Source organism: Sapajus apella, unplaced genomic scaffold, assembly GCF_009761245.1.
Source record: "Sapajus apella isolate SASKATOON/1434 unplaced genomic scaffold, GSC_monkey_1.0 scaffold15, whole genome shotgun sequence".
Taxonomy (NCBI): Eukaryota; Metazoa; Chordata; class Mammalia; order Primates; family Cebidae; genus Sapajus; species Sapajus apella.
In genome coordinates, this window is record NW_022436955.1 from 9,998,034 (window position 1) to 10,012,060 (window position 14,027).

General features: G+C 51.5%; 1 protein-coding gene across 2 annotated transcripts in view; it reads left to right on the forward strand.

Moving 5' to 3' along the window:
* Positions 1-14,027, forward strand: part of BEAN1 (brain expressed associated with NEDD4 1) — a 57,670-nt gene that overhangs the window by 4,719 nt on the left and 38,924 nt on the right. Inside the window, exon 2 of one of the 2 annotated variants that reach the window (XM_032284114.1) lies at positions 6,421-6,527. In XM_032284114.1, the coding sequence (XP_032140005.1) occupies positions 6,503-6,527 (25 nt within the window). In that variant the 5' untranslated portion in view covers positions 6,421-6,502. Of the gene's footprint in view, positions 1-5,920; positions 6,528-14,027 lie in introns of those variants that run through there. The other variant, XM_032284115.1, reaches the window with a different exon arrangement.

The window sequence follows — 14,027 nt, forward strand, 5'->3', positions numbered from 1 at the left end:
TGTGTGTGTGTGTGTGTGTGTGTGTGTGTGTGTGTGTGTGTGTGTGTATTTTTTTTTTTCTTGAAACGGAGCCTTACTCTGTCACAGGCTAGAGTGCAGTCGCGCAATCGTGGCTCACTGAAACCTCTGCCTCCCGAGTTTAAGCAATTCTCCTGCCTCAGTCTCCTGAGTAGCTGGGATTACAGGTTTGTGCCACTATGCCCAGCTAATTTTTATATGTTTTGTGGAGATGAGACTTCTCCATGTTGGCCAGGCTGATCTCAAACTTCTGACCTCAAGTGATCCACCCACCTCAGCCTCCCAAAGTGTCGGGATTACAGACATGAGCCACTGCACCCGGCCTAACATTTCTTTAGAAACATGATTTCACAGCCGCTGTTGGGCGAGGTGGCTCACGTCTGTAATCCCAGCACTTTGAGAGGCCAAGGTGGGCAGAGCACCTGAAGTCGGGAGTTCAAGACCAGTCTGACCAACATGGGGAAACCCAGTCTCTACTGAAAATACAAAATCAGGCATGGTGGCATATGCCTATAATCCCAGATACTCAGGAGGCTGAGGAGGGAGAAGTGCTTAAACCTGGGAGGCAGAGGTTGTGGTGAGCCAACATAGCACTATTGCCTGGGCAACAAGAGCAAAACTCCGTCTCAAAAAAAGAAAGAAAGAAAGATGATTTCACACCTATATAACATTTCATTGTAACTGTGTGCTATGGTTTGCTCAGCCTATCTTCCCTTATTGGATGTTGGGCTTTGCTCCCAACCTTCACTGCTACAAATAATGCTTATCTGTGTTTCTGTTTGTATTTTCAGCGCCCTGAATCAGGCTTCTCTACACACTTGGTCAGGACCTATTTACAATTCTCAGATGGACTGGTTTATGCAGTTAGACAGTAAATCAAGCCTTCTAAGTTTGGGCTGTGATGGTGGAGAAGGGGCTGGCAGTTGGTTCTGTAGAGGGCTACTCCAGCTCAGTTAAGGCAACATGGAGACCCAGTAATCTCCAGACACACCCTGGCCACCACCAGTAGAGCACACATGTGACCAGTGTTGCATGGAGACAGAGGCATCCTTGCAGCCAGGCACAGTGGCTCGTGCCTGTAATCACAGCACTTTGGGAGGCCAAGGTGGGTGGATCACCTGAAGTTGAGAGCTCGTGACCAGCCTGACCAACATGGTGAAACCTCCGTCTCAACTAAAATACAAAATTAGCAGAGCATGGTGGTGCATGCCTGTAATCCCAGATACTCAGGAGGCTGAGGCACAAGAATCGCTTGAACCCAGGAGGCAGAGGTTGCAGTGAGCTGAGATCGTACCACTGCACTCCAGCCTGGGTGACAGAGTGTGACACCTCATCTCAAAAAACAAACAAAGAAGGCCTCCTTGCTTTGAAGGCTGTCAAATATCTGGATCCCTTTTCTAGTATCAGGAGCAAGTTACTTGTTTACAAACTCAGTGCCTCCTGCCCACCTCTCTGCCACTGGTCTCTCATTGCTTTTCTTACCCACCCCTAAATTCATTGATTCCTTTATTCAGTGGACATATGACAAACATGAGGGGATCCACACTGGCCAACGTATGTTTTCTATTAGAGAAGTTACTAGCTGGGTCTCACCTCACATGAAGACCTTCCTGGGACAGGAGAAAGGTGTTGTCTGCTGCCTGATGGCCCCCGCCTGCAGCGTCATGAGTTAGACCCTGCCTTGGTGAGGCACATGCCGTCCTTTCAAGATCAGTGCAACTGACCAAAGGCCCTGAGATTTTCTGACTTCTTTCTGGCTCTAGACAATCACATACACACCTATCTATCCATGAAACCCCTGCAAGATGGCATCATGCATTCATTCAGCAAACAGTCTCTGAGCACTTCCCATGTATGAGGCACCATACTGAGTGCCAGGGACCCAGTGCTTGTCTGGGCTATCTAGACCTGGAGTCACCATCTCTCCCATCTCCACCATCTGCTGGTCACCCAACCAGACACAGGGACTCACCCTCTCTATCACATTCATCTGTCCCTAAAACCCACCAAGCGTGTTCCCCCCAGGGTCCTTTGCTCTCTCTGCTACCTCTACCTGGAATCGTCTCTCCCCAGGTATCTGCCCACCTAGCTCGCTTCCTCCAGTCTTCACTTACCTGTCACCCTCTCACTAAGGCTTTCTGCAGCCACTGTATCTAACCATCTAACAGTACAATCCCTACCTGCACGCCCTGCCTCTGTTCCTTCCCCTGCTGTTAGCTCAGACTCTACCATTACCATTGCATCTCCAGCCCTAGTCAGAAAGGGATTATCAGTGTGTCTGACTGCTCACCAGTCTGTCCCCAGCACCTGAAATCTAGTGCACCAGGGTCTCCCCCTCCCCGCTCCCTCCCTTCCTTTCCTTTCCCTTCCCTTCCTTCCTTCCTTCCTTTCCTTTCTCTTCCATTCCCTTTCCTTTCCTTCCTTCCTTCTTTTCCTTTTCCTTTTCCTTTTCCTTTTCCTTTTCCTTTTTCTTTTTCTTTTTCTTTTTCTTTTTTTCTTTTTCTTTTTCTTTTTCTTTGACGGAGTCTCCCTCTGTTGCCCAGGCTGGAGTGCAGCAGCACAATTTCAGCTCACTGCAGCCTCTACCTCCCAGCTTCAAGTGATTGTCCTGCCTCAGCTTCCTGAGTAGCTGGGACTACAGACACACACCACCACACCCGGCTAATTTTTTTGTATTTTTAGTAGATACGGAGTTTTACCCTGTTGCCCAGCTGGTCTCAAATTCCTGACCCCAAGTAATCTACCCTCCTCAGCCTCCCAAAGTACTGGGATTACAGGAGTGAGCCACTGCGCCCAGCCGGGACTTTCAATAAATACTTGAACAGTGATGGCAGCCTCTGTCCCTCCTCTGCGGTCACCGTTGTCACTGTTGCCTTTGTTTAGGCCACATCACCTCTGGCCATAGCCTCCCACGCTCCCCTCCTCCTGCCTCACTCACCTGACGCCCCTCCGCCTTCCTAAAGAGAGAAAAGCTAAGCAAGCCAGTTTCCTGCTTCAAATCCTCCTAGGAACCCTCTTGGGGCAGAGGGCTCACCACCTCATCAGACCCCTTATTCTTCTGAGTCTCAGTGTTGTCATCTGTGAACTGGGGATTTGTTTTGAGGATTCAAGAAGCTGACAGCATGTGGCAGCAGCTGAGCAGGGGTTGTGTGAACACACTGCCATCCCATGGCCTCTTTCACAAGGCCAGCCCACCCCCGCAGCCCGTCTCTGTCAGCCACCCACAGAGCAAGGCTGGCTGCTCCTGGGGCCTTCCAGCTCTGTAAGCCTCTGCCACAAGGCTCCCCTGTCACCAGCGCCTAGGCAGACCCAGGCTTTCTCCCCTTAGACACACACTCCCCTGCCCAACTCTGAGTGTCACAGCAGAGCCTAGAGTGGAGATATTCCAGGAGCGGGGATGTGAAGGGGTGTGGGAATGACGTGGATTTGCCACACACCATTCAGTCACTTCAAGGCCTGGAGTGCCACCCGCCCGCCTTCGAGTTCCCAGCCAGACAATCCAGTCAGAGATGAGTCACCGGCAGGAGCAAGCCTCGCATGCTGGGCTCAAAGAGGGGCGGGCAGGGAAGAGGTGACCATGCTTGGCCCAGCAGCTGGGTGGGCCCACCCCCACCCCTGCCCCCGCCCCCGCCCCCACCCAGGACCCTGACCCCAACCCCTGGCAAAGGAACCACAGTCCCAGCCCATCTGTGCCCCTCATGGCTGTCTTCTCACAGCATCGCCAGTCACATGCATGCAGGAAACCAGGATGGGCACTTGCTCACCTGGACACCCCACACCCACCTCCTTTGTCTTGATGACCCCAACAAAGCACTACCCTAGCAGAGGGTATGATGCCACCAGGGAGTGGTTTTCTTCTGCGGCCTCAGGCAGAAATCCTGGAGTGGGGAAAGGAAGAAGGAAACAGGCAGCCAGATTGAAAATCCAGCTTCTATTTTAGAACCCCCAAAGCCCCTCCATGTGTTTTCCAAGGGTTTTGCGGGACACTGTGCAGGTGCTTGGGAAATGAATCAATGGATGCAAGCCCAGGGTGCTGGCAGGTTGCAGTGGGAGGCTCTGTGTAAGGTGCTGACGGTGTTACAAGAGGGAGGGAGTGGCAGCCCTGGCTACTGTCGGCATCGTGGTCACCAAGGGCAACAAGGTGCCTGGGACGCATCTCAGCTCTTTGCATAGAGATCCTTCTCTTCAGCAAGTCAAGCACCTTGGATAGGCAGCCTCCACCCCTCAGTAGCGCATTTGTGTCGGGCCAAGGTTCGCTTGCTCTAGTGTTTCCATGCACTGTTGAACTTCCCCTTAGTTCCCAGCCCTGAGCTAGTTTGCAGGGGCCACACTGACCCTCCACATCCTCAAGGAGCTACCAGTCTAGAATAATTTAGATCCAGAGTTGTCCTGGAAGGGCATCCAGGTGTGACAGAAACACAGCCAGAGTGATTATTCTGTCTCCAGCCATCAAGGAGGACCCCACTGAAGAGGTGTCTTGATCTGGGTGTTGACAGCTACATAGGAGTTTGCCAAGTGGAAGGAATGGCATGTCAGGGAGAGGGAATAGTCCAGAAGGATGATTGGCCTAAGTGTGTCTAAGAAGCAGGCCAGCCAGAGCACCAGGGTAGCGGTCTCTGGTGAGAGGCACTGGGGGTGACAGGATCCCTTCACACACAGCTCTTCCTCTATCTCTTCTCAGTGACCTTGGATGGGTTTTTTCCCTAAGCCTATTCTCCTATCTACACTATGGACATGATGTCCCCTGCCTCAAAGGTCTGTTGCAGCACCATTGGTGACATTAGGCACATGCAGGTGTTTGGTGAATGCCAGCCACACCTGGAGGCCCCAGTGTCCAGAAGGCTTCCTCGTAGGGAAACATAGCCAAAGCACACTGAGAAATAACTGGGTTTTTCTAGTTAACAAATGAACCAGAGAACTGTCTTTGGAGAGACTGTGCTCAAAAGTCTGATCCTTCAGTGCTAATATCAACTCTGCCACTTCTTGGCAGCGTTTTGCCTCTCTGAGCCTTGGCATTCTCACATACTTCATAGCCCCTCCCAAGCAGGGATAACAAGCCTCAATTTGCTTTAGGGATGAGGCATATGTACCCCTCATGACCTCTGCAAGGGCAAACTCTTTTCTCATTGGCTTTAGGGCTGCCAGCTTTCCCCTGCAAACGCCCACTGGGCTTGGCACTCATGGTCTCTGCTCAGCAACCCCCAAAGGTGCAGTTTGGCTTCTGCAAAGGAAGTGACCACATCCCTAGAAATAAGAACCTTATGTCCCTCCTGTTCCTACAGCCTCATGTCCCTTGGGGACACACCAGGAGAGACTGAACCAATTCAGATCTTTAGCAGCATAGGAGAATGGATCGCTTTTCTTTTCTTTTCTTTCTTTTTTTTTTTTTTTTTTTTAAGAGAGGGTCTCACTCTGTCAACCAAGCTGGAGTGCAGTGGTGTGAACGTGGCTCACTGCAGCCTTGACCTCCTGGACTCAAGCAATCCTCCCACCACTGCCTCCCAAAATGCTGGAATTATAGGTATGAGCCATCGCACCCAGCCATGAGTTACCTTTTTAAAATGTTTCCTCCATTGCAAATTGGAGTCAAAGTGACCTGGCACTCCCTCACTGCTCTAGACATCCACGTGTTCATCAGGTTCACACTGGGGAGCAGAGAAGGAGAGAAAGAAGCATTTTCATTCTGTAGACCTTTGTTTCTGAATCAGTAATTTAATATAGAGATGCCTTCTAGAGAATTGTGCTGGCTGACAGTGGGGGTTCTGGAGTCAAACTGACCTGAACTCAAGTCTCAGCCAGTAGTTAGAAGCTGTGTGGCCTTGGGCAAGCTGCATAACCACTCTGAACCTCAACTTCTCTGTTATAAAATGAGAATGAAAAGAACATTCTCATCTTATTTATGTTGGAGTAATAATAATAATATGATGTGGGCTAGATGTCAGTGAACAGTCTCCCAAAGCCAGCTGTCAGACCTTGACCTAGCCCCTCACCCTCTCCAGGTTTCAGTGTCCCAGCCCTGATAGTTCCAAGTGGCTCAGGATGACGCGGTCCATTGAAGTTGTCTGAGACAACGGATCTCACACATTCATCATGAGACAGAAAAACCCTGGCACCTCTAATTCCCACTCAAGGGTCCACCCGAGACAGCAATCTCCTCCCCACCACTACCCACCACTGGGACCCCAGCACACACTTGTGCCACCCCTGTGACCCTCTCCCCATTCCACAGCCCAGAGGTCCCCCAGGCCCTTGCCCACACTGGACACGTGCTCTCAAAGAAGTCACCATCCTCTTTCCCAGAGGTTGACAGCTCAGGAGATGTGAGCACCCAGCCTGCAGGGGCTGTGGCATGGGCACAAGTGGCATGGGCACCCCAACACCTGCCTGTTTGTGTCTCTGCAGGTGAGTGGAGGGGCTTTCCCTTCGAGAAGTCAGAGCTGTGCCCGTGGGCAGGCTGGCTCCGCTGTTCTGCTCCAAGGATGACATGTCCTTCAAACATCCCTGCCCCTGTGAGTCTCCTCCCCGCATCCTTCTGCCACCTGGGGCCAGGCAAGGGCAGAGCTTCGAGTCGAGCTGTAGAGACCAGCTTGAGGTGTTTGGCCAGAGAACTGCGGGTGTCCAACCAAAGGCTAATGTGGCATGCTGGGTGGGGAGAGGGTAACATGGAAGACCCCTGACACCTGCAAGATGCTCCCTGAAAACTGAAAATCACACTTTGGCGCTTTCTCCTGTATCAGCCCTTCCCAAAGTGTGGATCAGAGCTCCTCTGAGGGATGGTAATGGGATGACACCCACACACAAATAAGACTCCATGGCCAAATAAGTGGGGAAAATACTGGAGGAGTCACGTTAAGAAAGTTTTGCTCCTGCAGGACTTTCCTGAGCTTTTAATATGGTGATGTGTGGCTGGCGCGGTGGCTCACACCTGTGAGCTTTGGGAGGCTGAGGCGGGTGGATCACTTGAAGTCAGGAGTTCAAGACCAGCCTGGCCAACATGGTAAAACCCCCTCTCTACTAAAAATACAAAAATTAGCTGGATGTGGTGGTGGGTGCCTGTAATTCCAGTTACTCAGGAATCTGAGGCAGAAAAATCGCTTGAACTGGGGAGGTGGAGGTTGCAGTGAGCTGATATCACACCGTAGTACTCCAGCCTGGGCAACAGAGCAAAATTCTGTTTCAAGGAAAAAAAAATACATATATATATATATATATATGGTTATGTGTGTTGTGAGGCTCCCATAGGTAAGAGAAAACCTGCTCCTCCTCTCAAACATTAACCACAAGGAATGTTTTATGGGACTGGTGTTCCACAGAACACGCTCCTTGGGATTTACTCTCCTAAGGAAAACCATCCCAAGCATCCCCACCATGAAGTTCCTCATTTGTGGAAGCCAATAGATGATCTTGCCCCTCGGCAGTCTTCTCGTGGCTCCCTGAGGCCCCTGAGTCCAAGTGATGAACTCAGCCAGGGGTACCCCTAGCATCCAAGACTGCATCCTCCTTGACTTCTCCCCTAGTCTCCACCAGCTTGAGTCATGCCACCACCCTTGCCCAGGACCCCTTTCACTTCTCCCATAGCAGCCACCTGCTTTCTTCCATGATGTTCCCTGAGCCCCCAAAACTACCACCTCTTGCTGTAATTTGGGAGGACATGCATGACTGCCAATCCCTTTACCTTGATAAGTTAGGACTGTGAGTCTGTATGAAATCAGGGACCCCAACCTCAGAGGGGGACCCTCTCCTGTCTCCCATGCTTACTCTGGGTAATGCCTCACCCACTCGCCAATGTCTGCTCAAATCTGTGCCATTGATTACATGCATCATGGGGTGGGGGCCTCTCTTCCAAAAAGTTGAAGCCCTGATTATTAAATCACTGGATATCAAGGGACAGCTGCAGGGGGAGGAGGGGAGGCTGGCATGTCCACCTGGGTGAGATCGTCACCAGGCACGCCAGGGGGATGAGCTGGCTGTGGGGTTCATTGTTCAAAGAGTGGTGTCCAGAGGGTGGTGGTGTGCAGCCTGGCTGCTGTGGGTACCCAAGGAGGGTGCAGGTTATTTCCAATAAGAGTCAATAAGATTATTTCTGATGGATAGTCCAGGCTGAATAAATTGTTGTTACTATTGTCACTGTTGCTGTGGCATGATCGGGAAAGGAAAGCCAGGTCAGGAGATGAGACTTCTGTTCAGGGCACCTCAGAGCCCAGGGACCCCTGCCCTGCAGAGTGCTGGGGTGGTCATGTTCTTGCCCCAGTCTGCTGACCAGGAAGGAGCAACCAGGCATGGACAAGGCTGGGAAAAGTCAAAGCTGGGGATCCTGAGTGAGGAGGGCTTTCCGGAACCTTTTGGGGTGAAGCCCAGGCCCTTGGAAGCTGGGCCCATCTCACTAACAGAGGCCATCCCTGCAGGGCGGCCCTCTGCGTCTCCACCTCCTGAGGACCAACACTCTAGGCCATTTAGAAATGAATGGCTCCTGCATGTCTCTGATTCTCGCCCTTCCCCAAAGTCCCAACACCTAGCATGCAGTAAGCACTCAATAAATGTTTGTTGAGTCAGTAAACATAATTAAACACCCTGGAGGAGGAGCTAGAGGCCAGTGGTCAGGGAGAAGCTGAAGCCCCTGACTCTGCTACCAGATCCCTCCATGACTTTGACCCAGACGCTTCTCTGAGACAAAGGGGTCCGCCAAGCCCGGTGAGGCTCCATGGAGGCTCTGTCATCGTCTCTGCCAATTTCTGCTCACATTTCCAGTCTGAACTTGTCTAAGAAGCACCCGCTGTCCCCTTCCAGGACCTGCAGTCAGCTTCAGTCTGGCTTGTGCACCCACATCCTGACAATTCTCAGCTGTATCTGACCCCGTTGGGTGCTTCTTCTTCTTTTTTTTTTTTTTTTTTTTTTTTTTTTTTGAGACGAGTTTCATTCTACCGCCCAGGCTGGAGTGCAGTGGCATGATCTCAGCTCACTGCAACCTCCACCTCTCAGGTTCAGGCTGACTCAGGTCCTGACTCAACCTCCCAAGTAGCTGGGACATAGGCACCCGCCACCATGCCTGGCTAATTTTTTGTGTTTTTCGTAGAGACAGGGTTTCACCATTTGACCAGGCTGGTCTCCAACTCCTGACTTCAGGTGATCCACCCACCTTGGCCTCCCAAAGTGCTGGGATTATAGGCATGAGCCACCACGCCCAGCCCCTGTTGGGTGCTTCTGTTTGTGATGACTTCTCCTGCTTTAGGTTCCCCAAGAGTCCTCCCCATGTCTTCCAGCCAGCCGCTCGGACCATCTGAGCTTCCATTTGTGGTCTCCTTTGGCAGTGGTGGAGGATCAAGGATTCTCCCCGCACTTGCCCTAGAATGCTGGACCCCCAGGGCTCCAGCGCAGCTCCAGCCCTTCTTGCTGTACACTCACTGGACCTTCTCATCCTCACTCTGCTTTCCGCTGCAGCCTCTCGGCCGGTAGCTTCCAAGGGTCTCTCCCACTCTAGTTTCTTTCTGGGCTTTTGATTCCTTCTTCCTCCTGCTGCCTGTCTGCCTTGGGCAGCCCCCACCCCTAACCTGACATTCAACCTGAGCCAAACTGAACTCTTTGTCTTGCCCTCTAGGACAACTTTGCTTGATTTTGCTGTATGGGTTTGGGGTGCTCAAGCCAGAAATCTGGAAATGAACCTCAGTTTCCCTCCTATCATATACCCGTCACTGCCAGCTGCCCAAGGAGACTCTTGGGCCTCTGAATCAGCTCAACAGATCCTCCATCTCAGCCCCCCACCCCTTCAGAGTCAATCTAGAAATTGCTCATTCATGAAACGGCTCTTCTGTTTGTTCACTTGTTCATGCCGCCAGTGGATGGTGAACCTCCAGGAAGCAGGGGCCATCCCCGCTGGGTTTCTGGTTCACCCGCAGCACAGTGCTCAGTCCCTGGCACATAGGAGGTGCTCAGTGTTCACTGAGCAACTGAACAAGTGAATGAGGTGAGGTGAAGCAGATGCTTTGTGGGCAGCCCCCATGGCTCACAGACCAGAGGTCCTCACACAGGTTCTGGGAGGGATGCTGAACCCTGAGTGCTCCAGACCCCGCAAAACAGCCATAGGAATGCTCGGGAAGGAAACCCAGAAATCCCAGCACTCACATGGACACAAATCCCTGTTTTTAACTCCTCATTCCAGATCTGGAGCTGCTCTGTGCATTTAGAAACATTCAGAACTGCTTTAACTTCCTTAACCCCCAAAATGAGCTTGCCAGGTACATGTGAAGATACCGAAGCCCCCAAGAAATTGAAAAGTTAGAGTAGGAGCCATAGCCTGCTCCTGTTTGGGCTTCTCCACCCCTACTTTCTGCCAGCTTCAAAGAGTAGCCAGAAAAGTCTGCAGAAGGTAAAACAAGCCCAAATGTTTCCCAAGCAAGACCCCATCCCTAGGAGTCAGTGCACATGAGGTCTGGAGAGAGTGAACAGGTATGTCCACCCAGCGCAGGGTGGCAAGGTGAGCGGCGCCAGCCCACCTGTAGCCCAGGTCTGCGAGCCTACATGGCTGCAGGCCCTGGGGGTGCAGGCTTGTCCATCGGCCCCTTGGGAGTCAGGCAGGCATTAATCAGCCGGGCTGGGCTGAGCCCTCCTTGGCACTGCTCAAACCCCCACTTCCCCACCCTCAATGCCGTCTCACTTTCAGACATTTCAGCTCTTCCCTGCGCCTAACAGAGACAGCGCCAGCAGTCTTTATTACCCCCACCCCCTTCAATTCGGCAGATGAGAAGACCGAGGCAGAGCGGGGCAGGCAAACCCTGACCCAGAGCAAACCCTGACTAGAGGGGTTTTTGGCCAAGTGGCTGCAAGGCGGAAATCAGTTCCTCTGCCTGCAAATGCCAAGCCTGTGAGCCATTTCCCAGCCTTCAGAGGACCTGCCTCAAGCATTGAGTGAGTAGGAGAACCAGCCTGGCTCTTCAGGAAGGCTGGAGGTAGAGGAGCTTTCTCCATCAGGCCCTAGCTGGGCAGGGTGGCCCAGGACTCCCCCAGGATGCAGGCTCCAAGAACAGATGCTTTACAACCTCTTCCTGCCACCAGCTGATGGCAGCTCCATGGAGCTCCCTGAAAACTGGGGCAGCCTGACTCCCTCTGGCCTTTGGGAACAGATCTAAGGAAGGAGGGAATTTATGGGCCCCAGAGGAGACTGAGTCTATAGCAAAGCCAGAAGAAGAAGGATGGAAGGTAGCATCAAATCATCCACAGAGAAGTTAAGTAGGGCGTGTCTCTTCTGGGCTCATGGTGGCTGCCTGCAGGCTGGCAGGAACTGCAGCCTGGCAGGGCCTCTGATGGCCTTGGGTCTCCCTCAGAGATGGTGTGATATGCAGAGCGTGGGTTCCAGTGCAACCTGGCTTCTTAGCAGCTGGAGCAAGCAGCCTAACTTCTAGAAACCTCTATCTGCTCATCTATAAAATGGAAATAACAATATTACCTTTTTGATTTGGTGCCCACTTGGAGAATCTAGCTTGGTGCCTGGAACTGAGAAGGTGCTCAAGAAATTTGAAAATCTTGTCCTTTTGGCCACCTTCTCCCTACATAAGTCTGTATTGAGGGAGGGGGGAAATAGAGATAGGGACTCAGGAGATGAATTTGGGGTTCAGACCAAATGTTGCTGTTTTTTGCTCCACTCATTGTGGCAGTTATCTCTGCAGAGACATAGATAACAACAGAAGGAAGGACTTGAGAGCAAGGAGAGCAAATGATTGCACATGCTGCAAAATTCACCACTCTGTGTCCAGAGCAGACATCACTAATCAATTGTAGCACTTTTTCCTACTGAGCCCAGAACACATGCAGACACTGCCCAAAGATCTCTAGCCTGTGAAATGAAACCATTGTCCATCCTTTGCTGAAGTATGACTTTGGAGTGGGCAAGGAGATAGAGGGAGTGACTTCAGCTAGTCCTCTGACTCTGAGGGTTGGTGTGACGATCAAATAAGATATGACAGGTGAAGGACTTATGAGGCCCTATCATCATTTCTTTACGTGGCCTCCTTGATTCCTTGAAGAAGTCCTACAAGGGAGGGGTCAGTGTGCCCATTCCACACATGAGGAAGCTGAGGCTCAAGGAGGTAAGAAATTAGACTAGATGGCACAGCTAGAAAATGGTGGGGCCAGGGCTACACCCCAAGTGAGTTTGTCCAGGGATCAATCTTAGCCAAACCACAGCTGGACAAAAGGACAAGGGTGGAGCCCAGTTTACTCCTTCAACGCCACAACAGGGGTGGGGAATCCACTCTGCAGCAGGACTTCATGGCCCCTGAACATCCTGGCTGCCCCTCCTCACAATTCTCTGTTCTAGCATAGAGTCTGACCCTAGTGAGTACTTGGCATTTGATAGCTCATCTTAATTTTATTCATAGCTCATCTTAATTTTTTTTTTTTTTTTTTGGATACAAACTCTTGCTCTGTCACCCAGGCTGGAGTGCAGTGGCACAATCTCAGCTCATGCAACCTCCACCTCCCCAGTTCAAGTGATTCTCCTGCCTCAGTCTCCCGAGTATCTGGGATTACAGCTACTGGGGTGCCTGTCATCGCACCCAGCTAATTTTTGTATTTTTTGTAGATATGGGGTTTTACCATATTGACAGGCTGTTCTCAAACTCCTGGCCTCAAGTGATCCACCCGCCTCGGCCTCCCAAAGTGCTGGGATTACAGGCATGAGCCACTGTACCCAGCCCACTCATCTTAATTTTCAATGCACAATCATATCATATGCAAGTCTCTGGCAAGAGAGCATTCAACCTGGCTTGAGCACTAAATGCAATCTTAATAACAATAACAGTAGCCCCAGCTGTTGCAGAGCACTGTATGCCAGCAAAGTGCTTTCATTTCACTGTCCCCTGGTGGTGAGCTCACTGTCCCCAGTGGCAGCCCTGCCCTATAGCAGCTGGGTGGCTCTTCCCTGTGTCCACTATGCCCTGAGGAAGGGCTTCCTGGGCATTTCCCCTGAGCTCCCCTTCCTGAGCATTTCTGACCAAAGAGCTCCCTTTGTTCTCTGAACTTAGATTTTCCCCAATCTGGTCCTTCCCTTTCCTCTTAGAGAGGTCTCAAGCCCCTCCTTCCTGACTCACCTCCAGGACAAGCAGCAAGTCAGGGCTGCAGGCCAGATGAACATCAGCCTCCATGGCTTGTAGAGGGGCACTGAGGATGCAGGTGGAGGCAGCCCATCACAGGCGGCTGAAGGCAGGTTCCCTCAGTGGCCCCTGCTGGTCCTAGTGCAGGGGGAGGATGGAGGGGAGGAAGACAGAGAGAATGGGTGGCAAAGACCTAACCGGACTGTGAAATTTACAATTGTTGGCAGGTCTTTCTGGGAACAGGGGCTTGAGGACACTGACTTGATCTGTATCTTTCTCACCGACAGCCCAGAAGTGGGTAACTGGAGCTGTGTTTTGGAGCACACAGAACTGAATTTGAATCCTGCCCATGTCATTTTTGTACTACCTGATTTCCCTGAGCCTCAGTTCCCCCAGGTGTAAAATGGGGATATCCTGGTCCTGTGAGTTACCATGAGTGGGAGGTGGGGGCTTGAGCTAACATGTGCCAAATGCCTGGCACCATGACAGGGGCATTGCCATCCTCCAGTTCAAGGTGGCCATGGGTTCCACAAGCCAGAAGGAAGCCTGAGGCTTGGTTATCTGCAGTGCTGCTCCCTCGTGGTTCCTGTTGTAAACTGTGGACAGTCATCCCTGGTATCAGGCATCCTCTTCCATTCATTTATTCATTCATTCAACAAATATTTATGGAGGATTTGCTACATGCTGAAACCTTTCTAGGTGCCAGGGTTACGCCTTGAACAAACCAAAGTTCTAGCTATCATGGAGCTAACATAGCCAGAAGAGACAGACACAAACAGACAAATGAATATCTAATATGTTTTATGGAGGGAGGAGCTACGAAGACAAAAAAAAAAAAAGCAGAGTGAGGTGATGGGTTGAGGCATAGGCTCACCAAGAAGGTAACACTGGAACAGAAGTTGCTAGAAGGAAAAGAGGGAGCCA